The 9,695-nt window shown below is 40.3% G+C and overlaps 1 protein-coding gene across 1 annotated transcript; it reads right to left on the bottom strand.

Moving 5' to 3' along the window:
* Positions 1 to 1,468: 1,468 nt before the first annotated feature.
* Positions 1,469 to 9,481, bottom strand: SNRPB2 (small nuclear ribonucleoprotein polypeptide B2). Its single transcript, XM_053939631.1, has 7 exons — positions 9,413 to 9,481; positions 9,036 to 9,123; positions 7,085 to 7,257; positions 5,245 to 5,385; positions 3,973 to 4,023; positions 2,372 to 2,460; positions 1,469 to 1,855 (listed from the first exon to the last, which is right to left on the bottom strand). The coding sequence occupies exons 2-7, from the start codon at positions 9,097 to 9,099 to the stop codon at positions 1,696 to 1,698; spliced, it is 678 nt and encodes a 225-aa protein (XP_053795606.1). The 5' UTR covers positions 9,100 to 9,123; positions 9,413 to 9,481; the 3' UTR covers positions 1,469 to 1,695.
* Between the last annotated feature and the right edge of the window lie 214 nt (positions 9,482 to 9,695).

Here is a 9,695-nt window from a genome sequence, read left to right on the forward strand (position 1 = left end):
TCAAGCACTGCATACTTGTACAGGCAAGATCCCCTGCACAGGGAGATGCAGTCAGAGCAAAACACAGAGGTCATGCCAGGACAGCAACCATTCCACTTTTCATTACCTAGCTGAACTCGAGGGTTTGCAGGTTCCACACTAAACAGTGCCACAGATTGACTTAAAAGGTCCCCTTTACAACCTCTTTACAACAGCACAGCAGTCAGGCTACAGCAGGCTGGTCTGGATTAGCACTTAGAAATAACCAAGGGCAAGTTTGGAAATTATCAAATTGCACTCCAGTGAACCAGTGTTTCCCCATTCATGAGAAGGCCTGAAGAGCTTCTGGCTGCACCAGCTTTCAGTTCCCAGATAGAACAGCAGAAATTGCCACCTGTCATCAAAAATCCCACACTCTTTTAAAAGAAAGTGCAGCATGCAACTTCTAGCACCACCCTCCCATCACAGCTGACCTCACCACCTTCTCCTCTAGCCTTCCAGCCCATTACTCCTTCCTTCAACCTCCTGTAGGTTGTGCCTAACTTCCTTTGCAGACAGCTCCAAACCCTTAAAGTGAATAAGGGTGAAAAGCAATGGTAGTCATGTGCACACAAACTAGAGGGAGGAAATGACAGCATAATTATTATCTATTAAATTTATGACTGCGGGAGGAAAAATCCAAGTTTATGATGGAATAACTCATTTTTGCTCTTACAGGCACATTGAAATGATTTTCATTTGCAAGTATTAGAATACTTGTGAAATCACACATACACGAAATCACCAAAAAGAATGAAAAAGAATTTAAATGACTGTGAAAGAGACGTAATATTGCAATGTACTCTGGGAGCAGGTGAAACTTCGATTTTCTAAGTCTTGTGCAAATAAACGTGGCTTATGGTGCAGATACAAAACACTACAACTTTTTAAAGTGGTTTTTTTTCTGAAATATTTAGCACACTTACAACTCACAATACTGTATCTGATTACTTCACTGCATCCAATGTATTTAATGTCACACAAAACCTATTAAGTTTTTAACAAATGAGAAAAAAATAAAGTAAATCAAACCTGAGAAACCCAGAAGCATTAGGACATGTATTTTGGAAAAGCCTGGCTAAAAACCTGAAACTTTTATGTTTCCTCTCAGGACTTGCTTCTACTGCCAGCCACCAAGACAAAACCAAGTTGAATCACGTTACTGCCAAACTGTAATCAATTTCTAACTATACCTGGGGGGGAAAAAAACACTAATGATAAGCTGTATTTCCTAAGTGAAAAACAGCTGTCCCCTTGATAATGAGGTTGAATGCTGTATTTATTCTGAATATGCTGGCATTCAGAATCCCTGATCATACTTTTGCTCTGGAAAGACAGCTATTTTTAGCACTCACTTCTGAGAAATAAGGACCACCTTAAAAGTTCTTAAACTGAATAAAGCCCTGCAAGGCTAATCAATAATGAGACAGACTTGAGGAAAAAACATGGCTCGAAAACAGCATATTTATATTTTATTTTATAAAAATTAGTATTTCAACAGAAAAAGTTACTATCCGGGTGAGCTGTGGAAATTTTACATGTGCCCTGGTCATTGTGGCAATTCTATTTGAGTCTTATGCCTTCTGCAGAGAATAGCAAACATGCTAGCTGACCAGAGTAACAGTGTTTAAAAAAAAAAACCACCTATCCACAGAACTCCTTTACAGGAGCATACAGTTATTTCTTCGCATAGGTGATTTTCATGGCATGAGATGGAGTGATCTTGAATCCTTGGAGAGCGTCTCGAGCAGCCCCTGCTTGGTTCTCATTTTCAAACTCCACGAATGCGATGTCATGGCGCCCTGGCACTAAACGTACTTCCTTGAATCCAGGAAACCTTTAAAATAAGGTGAGAGTCAAAAAATACTTCTTAGCTCAATAATACATCTCTCTTCAGTAGCTTCTTATCAGAAGCATCTACTAGTGCAATAGTTATTGCTAATGAAAGATTTAAATTGAAGGGTTTTACATGTTCTGTCCTTAGAACTATGCCTCCATTAAGGAATATTATGTGGATGCACTTTAATCAGAGCTGTACAAATACAGAAGCAATCTAACTAGTTTTAAAACTGCTCCTGCAGTCCTATGGACTTTAGTATTACAGTCACCAGCCTAAATTCAGTGCAAATTGATAGCAGATAAATTACACAATCCAAACCAGCTATGAAAAAGATCGGATTTGCCTTCTGAACCCAGTCATCAGAACTGACATCTGTAACCTTGGCAGTAAGACAAACAACTGAAATATCTTCAGAAGAAACTCTTATTTTTAAAAAGTGAGCTTGCCAACTGAGAAAACACACACAGGGTACAGAAGAATTCAAAGGAGAAATCATTTCTATTCAAAACTTACTGATTAAATAACATGGACAGCATCATCTCATTTGTTTCCTCAGGCAAATTATTAAGGAAAAGGATATAGTTTGGTGGGTTATCAGGCACCTGCAACAACAGAAGATCAAAGCTCAGAAGACTATACATAGTTGCATACAGTTCCTTTGCATCTGTCTGCATGATTATTTGAACCAAGACTCACATTTCTTTAGTTTTGCTCGTAACATTCTATCTGGGCTTCACCACACCTTTATCAATATGCAGACAGAGCCCCTTCATTCTTTTATATGGATATATTAATTTGAGAGGTTCTACTTCCACAAAAATCACAATACCATACTGTCTTAGATGTCACATTTAAACTCAACTAGTCAAGGGCTGACACTGCAGTACTCTCTGCACCCAGGTGCCACAGTAGTGGCTGCAGTGCTATTCAAGACACCTGTAAGGCAGTGGTAGAATGTATGAAGGACTCACATCCTTCCAGAAAGCAGTGGGAAGCCAAGCCCAGTTTACCTGCAGTACACCCAAAATACTGAGTATCAACCAAAACCTACAAAATCCACATGGTTTTATTACAGAGCTCAATTAAAATGTCTTAATTAGAAACCCATTTAAAGCTTTAGTCTTGTAACAGATTTGCCTGCTAATATGAATTTGTAGCCACCCACCACAGACAAGGCTGAGTAGTCATTTGCTGATACTGGAATCTTCAAGTCATCAAGTACATTATAAATATAAAAATAAACTGGACACCCCAACTTCAAACATTCTCAAAGCAGTGCCAAATAAAAAGTCTCAGCAGAACAATCTCCTTCTACTGACGGAAATATTCCAAGTAGTGCCATTAGAAAATAAACTTCTGAAGTTCAAAGAAATACCCAAACACTCAGTGTTGTGCTTTGATGCAAACTAACATAACACATATTGTGCCTGAAAATCCAGGGAGCAAGACCTTTTCCCCTGTTGATTATGTATGCAATGGCAGCACTCAAGAAAGATGCAGGGCAGGCAAAAATATTCTTCCATGGTACTTGCTCTCCTGCAAATCCTGGCTCTTTACCACTTCACTTCTAACATGAATCTTTTAGAAAGTCTCTGAGCAGACAAGATGAATGAAGTGTAGGGAGTTGTTCCTACATCTCCACACAATCCTTTGGAAAATAAGACACTTGTGAGAAAAAAGAAAAAGTGAGCAAAGAACCCCCAAACTCCTGAAATAAAGCTTTTAGACAGCTATTTTGGCATCCTGTCTCATCTTCCTTTTCTTTATCTGTTGCTAGAACAAAGTAAGTTAAAGGGAACTTCTTAGCAATGAAAAAAAAAATTAAGAATCGTTCAACTGATACTAAGCACAATCCAAATTTAAGAATCCAGTATGATTTGGTAATAGTGCTGTTTTCTGTAATGAGAAACTGCAGATTCTCATTTCCTGTCAACCAGATATAGTAAAAAAGGGATTTGTTCTGTTTACTGTCATGTAACTGTTAGACAAATGTCTCATAGGACAAAAACAAAGCTGTAAAATATATCCTCAAGTTTCCATGTGTAACAAATTATTATTCATAGAAAACAATTAAAAACATTAGTGCTTTTAGTGCTAAAAATAAAAAACATTACCTGATTCTGTGGTGTAGTCCCTGGGGCACTGGCTGAATTCTGTGTTGCTCCCTAGCAAATAAATACAAAATAGTTTTACAAGGGTGTTCCATTAGAAATAAACAGGCACATATCACCATGTTTCTCTACAATTCAAGACATATGTTAAAGATTTTTTTCAGCTGCAATCCAAGGAACATTTGGTGCTTATGAGATACTTCCTAAAGGGAACAAATTGTGTGAATTTTGCTTAGCTCCAAAACCAGGCAGTCAAAAGAAATAACATCAGTACTACCTGATCAATTGAATGGCTGAGTAAAGTATTTCTCCACATTACAGAATTTCATTTAATAGATAGGGAGGAAGTAGTTTTGAAAATGAAGGCCTAGACAGCTATCCTGGTTTCACCTGGGATAGAATTAATTTTCTTCTTAGTACAGTGTTTTTGAATTTAGTATGAGAGTAACACTGATAACGAGCTGATGTTTTGGTTGTTGATAAGCAGTGCTTGTTTGTATCAAGGACTTTCCAGTTCCCCATGCTCTGCTAGTGAGTAGGTGCACAAGAAGCCAGGAGGGAGCCAGGACAACTGACCAGAACTGGCCAAAGGCACATTCCACAGTACAGAATATCATGTCCAATATATAAACTGGTGGGATCTGCTCAGGTGCCTTGATGTTTTCTGCTACACTCCAGCACAAAAGCTACTAAATGTTGTTACTTTAGGCAGGCCAACCTTTACTGGAGATAAATTCCAACCTAACTCCTGATAATCTAACATGGAGCATCTAATATCTGAGGTAAATTAATTCTCTTGTTCTCATTTACCATTCTTCTGTCCTTATTAGGCAACATGGAATTAAAACACTGAAGAGAAAAGCTGGTTGAGCAATTGAAGCCAGTACTAAAGATAAGCACACTCTCCTTTTTTTCCTTTTCTTAAGAGGCTAGTTTCTACTTTGGTTTGTTGTACCTATGCCCTACATCTTTATTTTTATCTGGTAATAGCAAAGGAAAAAAAAAAAAAAGGAACAGCAAGGACTACATAACCAGCCCCCTCTCCTTCAACTTCTAGTAAATTCTCAAGAGCTCTAAATAGTCAACAGACCCAAATTTAGGGAATTGAAAAGTAACAAAAGACAATATCAAGTCCTAAAAAATTATTTAGAATAGCTTTTGTATGTTTTTTTTTAATGGTATTTTTTTGTGGTTTTCTTTGGTTTGTTTTTTTTTTGGGGGGGGGGTTGTTTGTTTGGGTTTTTTGTTTTTTTTCTGAACAGAGAAGCAGCTTACCTGGATAACCTTTTTATTTGGTGCGTTTGCTGACTGTTCCAGAGTTTTGGCTTTCTTTTTTTCCTTTCTTTTTTCCTTATCAGCAAAAGTCCCACGCATTTTAGAGATGATATCAGAGTCTGTTTTTGCATACTGAATACGCTTTTTAAAAGAAAAAAGAAAAACAGTATATTCTGCAGTTAATAATACTGAACATTTTGCACCGCTTACATTAACTGTGTACTTACACTTGTTTTTTTGCAGAAACCTTTTTTATTAAAAACATTGCTATAAAGTTTAGGTACACTTATGAAGTAAATAATTCTCATCATTTTTTCTGAACACAATTACAGAAATCTAAAAAAAAACCCCTAATATGGAAATTACTAACTTTAGCTCACTGAAATTGGAACTCCATTTATCTAACAACATCTTTTTAACATCTGTGAAGGTAGCACCTACAGAGAGATACATTTGAGCTACACCGAGGACATCTGAGAAAATCAGCACTAGCTTCTATTAAAACTATGAGTTTTCAGTCCCATATTAAAGGGAGTTAAAATTTGACAGTGATTTCTCAGATCTCTGCAGAAATGTAAATTCAGCAAAACCCAAACTTCTTAAAACAGAAAAGGCAAGTATCCACCTTAATCCCAACAGGATTGCATAAATACTGCTGTTCTTTTGACAAAGGCCCCCCACGGCTGAAGGTTAAGCAGATGCAGGTATAACTATACCAGTGTGCAACATTATTATTTATGTACATAAATAATTGTACATTGTTTTTCTTATCAGAGACTACCTCAATACAAAACTACACAACAGCTTAAGATTTTTTTAATGCTTTTGTTTAGTGCTTAGAGTATACAGGCTGCGGGCAATGTTCAAAGAGGGAAGTACATTTGAAAGCTTATGAAGCCTCAATCCTTTTATTTCATATTGAGTTCTACTGAACACAAAACCCCTTAAGGATAAATGGTGGACTGAGTTTGCAAAGTTCTGTGTTAAGGATTTAATTAGAGAATCTGAAGGTGTTAAGGCAAATAGCTTGTGGCTCAGCAGCACAACTACTCTCTTCAGTGCTCAAAGCCATGAGCTGAGAGGCAGAATTGTACCCATCCACTGCTGAGCTGTGGGCTGTTTGCATGTATTGTTACACCTCACCAACAGTTGCAGAATTAAGAGATGCCTAATTATCCAAGCAGGCAAGAACAAAGCAGGTCAACTGTGCCATTCTGAATGTTATGAAATACATGTTCTAAATCATGTTCTATCAACCAGCACTATATTTGCTTCACTGAAGTTATACTGAGGTACAGTTACTTGGTTTGGTGATCTACAGTCAAGCAGAACTAGCCATCAATAAAAAAAAATAAGTGGTCTCATCTGGAAAGCAAACTGGAGATCTTCATCCTTCTCACTGTTACCTCAAAAAGGAAGCATCACATTCTAGGTATTCATTACCAATCTATGAGTAGTTAATGTTACTCTACATAAGGTAACTGGAAACTAATCTAATTTCAAAAATATTACAGAATTAATTTAACCAGTTCAATGAAAGACATGATAAGTAAAATGAAAGTATTTAAGACCTTAAAAACTTTAATCCAGCACAGAAAAATAAAAAGTCCTCCATTAAAAAATCTAACTGTTAAGTTCAAAGCGTGTGTGTTGTAACTGCAGTCTCTTCAGCATCCTTCCAGCTTGCACAAATGCAAATACTCATCAGGATGTGATCTCACCGAGTAATCCTTTGGTAACAACTACATAGGCGAGCACATTCCCAAGGTGCAAGTACCAAAACACTGTATCACACCATCAGGGTATTTTTCTTCTTTACAAAGTTTACAAAATAACTTACCATTGGTTTCCCATAAAACGGAAAGCCTTGTAGCTGTCTCAAAGCATTGGTAGATGATCCAAGTTCTTTAAATATAACAAATGCCTGTCCTCTCATCTTCATGGTCTTTAAAGCCACAATGTCGACCACATGACCAAACTGTGAGAACAACGCGTACAGGGACCTCTTCAGCTCTGGGGACCAAGGGAGAAAACAGATTATAACAGCTCACATGCAAACTTCCACTCCTTTGGGAACAATGTTTTTTACAAGCTTTAGCTCACACAGTGAGTACATGAGTTTGTCAAAACTGTTGCATCATTACAAGTTTATTTGTCCAGGTTTTGTAAACTGGTGTGCAACATTTGGTTTCATACCTCAAGGATTCAGGTACTGAAGAAGTTGTAATGCCATCCATTCTACCATTCCAAGGGAGGAACAATTACATAAAGGTATGTAAAAACATATTTTCATACAGGTATATGCACACACACTCTCTCACACAATAAGTATGATGCATGATGGCCATCTCGGACTGATCAGAAAATCAAAACTGAAGCAAGCAGCAGTGAAGAGATATGATGTAAAATAAGAATGCAGCAAAATAGTAACTACCTAAAGGCTAATTAAAGTTGGAAATTTTGGTTGTAACTATTTAATCAATTTTCTCACTCACATTAAGTATTTTTTTGTATTCTGGATCCAAATTAATTTTGTATGAGACTACTGCAGTTTACGGCTGCATTGGATTTACTTTAATCATCTACAACAACCTGAATACATGCCAAATTAAACCTTAGTACTATCCAAATCAAGCTAAATAAATAATCTGTACCATGTAATCATTCTAACACAAAAACCTTACATTTGAACTATTTTAGCAATATAAGAATGCTGCCTCTTCCTTATTGCTGTTGAGACTTGGTAATACCAGTCCACTGTCACCTTCTCCACCTGCTCCTAACTACAGTGTGGTATTTTTTTTATTAAAAAAAGGTTTTTTTATCAAAACACTTTCCCTAAAAATTACTTTAAGCCCCGTATTAAAATAGAAAGTAATTTGTAATTTTAACAGGTAATTTAACACCCTGTATTGAACCCATGGCAATCCCACGAGATTTAACAAGACCAAGTGCAAGGTGCTAAACCTGGCTCAGGGCACCCCCCAGTATCAGTCCAGGCTGGGGGATGGACAGATGGAGAGCAGCACTGAGAAAGACTTGGCGTGATGGTGGAGAAGGGGCTGGACATGTGTACTCACAGCCCAGAAACCAACCATGTCCTGGGCTGCATCCAAAGCAGGGTGGGCAGCACCCTGTGAGGGAGGGGATTCTGCCCCGCTCAGGTGAGACCCCACCTGCAGGGCTGCATCCACATCTGGGGTGCCCAGCACAGGAAGGACATGGAGCTGCTGGTGCAAGGCCAGGAGGCCACCAAGATGATCAGAGGGATGGAGCACCTCTCCTATGAGGAAACGCTGAGAGATTTGGGGTTGCTCAGCCTGGAAAAGAGAAGGCTTAGGAGTGATCTAACTTTGGCCTTCCAGTACCTGAAGGGAGCCTGCAAGATGGAAAAGGACTATTTACAAGGACTTGGAGCGACAGGGCAAGGGGGGGTGGCTTCAAACTGAGAGGAGGCTTAGGTGTGATATTGGGAAAATATCCTTTACTGTCAGGGTGGTGAGCCATTGGAACAGGTTTCCCAGAGAGGACTCCCCATCCCTAAAAGCGTTCAAGACTGGGCTGTAGCGAGATCTCAGCAACCTGATCTAGTGGGAGGTGCATTTGTTTGCTTTAGCTACTGTTTCATTACAAGAAAGCGTTTGCCTAGAGCTCGGCTCATGACCACCTCCTGCTCAGCACTTCAGAGACCTCCGGGAGCTCCTAAAAGCCCCTTTGTAAGACAAGTGCCGTCTGCAAGTGCATGACCAGGCTTCACTGGACAACTAGAGGCGACCGGCAGCCACTCGTACCTTCCTTCTTGATCTTGTCATTGATGTTGTTGATGTAGATGGTGTGGTTCGGCCTGATGTCCATTCTCGGCGGCACCTGTGAACCTGCCTGCGGGCAGAGCACACAGGAGAGGCGTTAGCGAACTCCCGGCCGCGACAGCCGCCAATGCCGGCGACACCTCACAGCCCCGGGCAGCGGCACCGCGAGTGAGGGGCGGCTTGTCCGTCTGTAAGTCTGCCCGCCCGCAAGGCCGCACACCCGCCCCGCTCCGACCCTTTCCGGGCGGAAGAGGGCTGCCGCGGCAGGACAGGCACCCCAGAGAGGGAATCCCGAGCCAGCCCCTCCTTGCGCCCAGCTGGATCGCAGATCCTGGAGCCCGGCTCCCCGCGCCCCTCACCTCTGCGGCCTCCGCTCCCGATGGCGGCCTGCGCGTCCCGCGCTGCCGGGACGCAGCGCAGGCGGCGAAGCCGCTCCCAGAGCAGTCGATGCGCCGATCGCCGATAGCGCCGATGGGGAGCGGCGGGATGCAAGGGAGAAAACGGGATAAAAGCGAGATAGGGATAAAAGGGGATAAAAGGGGATAAAAAGGGGATGGAAGTTTGTTGTCGGCCGAAATGGGCATTTCTTGCCCCAGGGTTTGGCTCTGTCCCGTCCTAATGGAGCAATAAGCGAAGATAAGT

The sequence above is a fragment of the Vidua chalybeata genome, chromosome 3, assembly GCF_026979565.1.
Source record: "Vidua chalybeata isolate OUT-0048 chromosome 3, bVidCha1 merged haplotype, whole genome shotgun sequence".
Classification (NCBI taxonomy): Eukaryota; Metazoa; Chordata; class Aves; order Passeriformes; family Viduidae; genus Vidua; species Vidua chalybeata.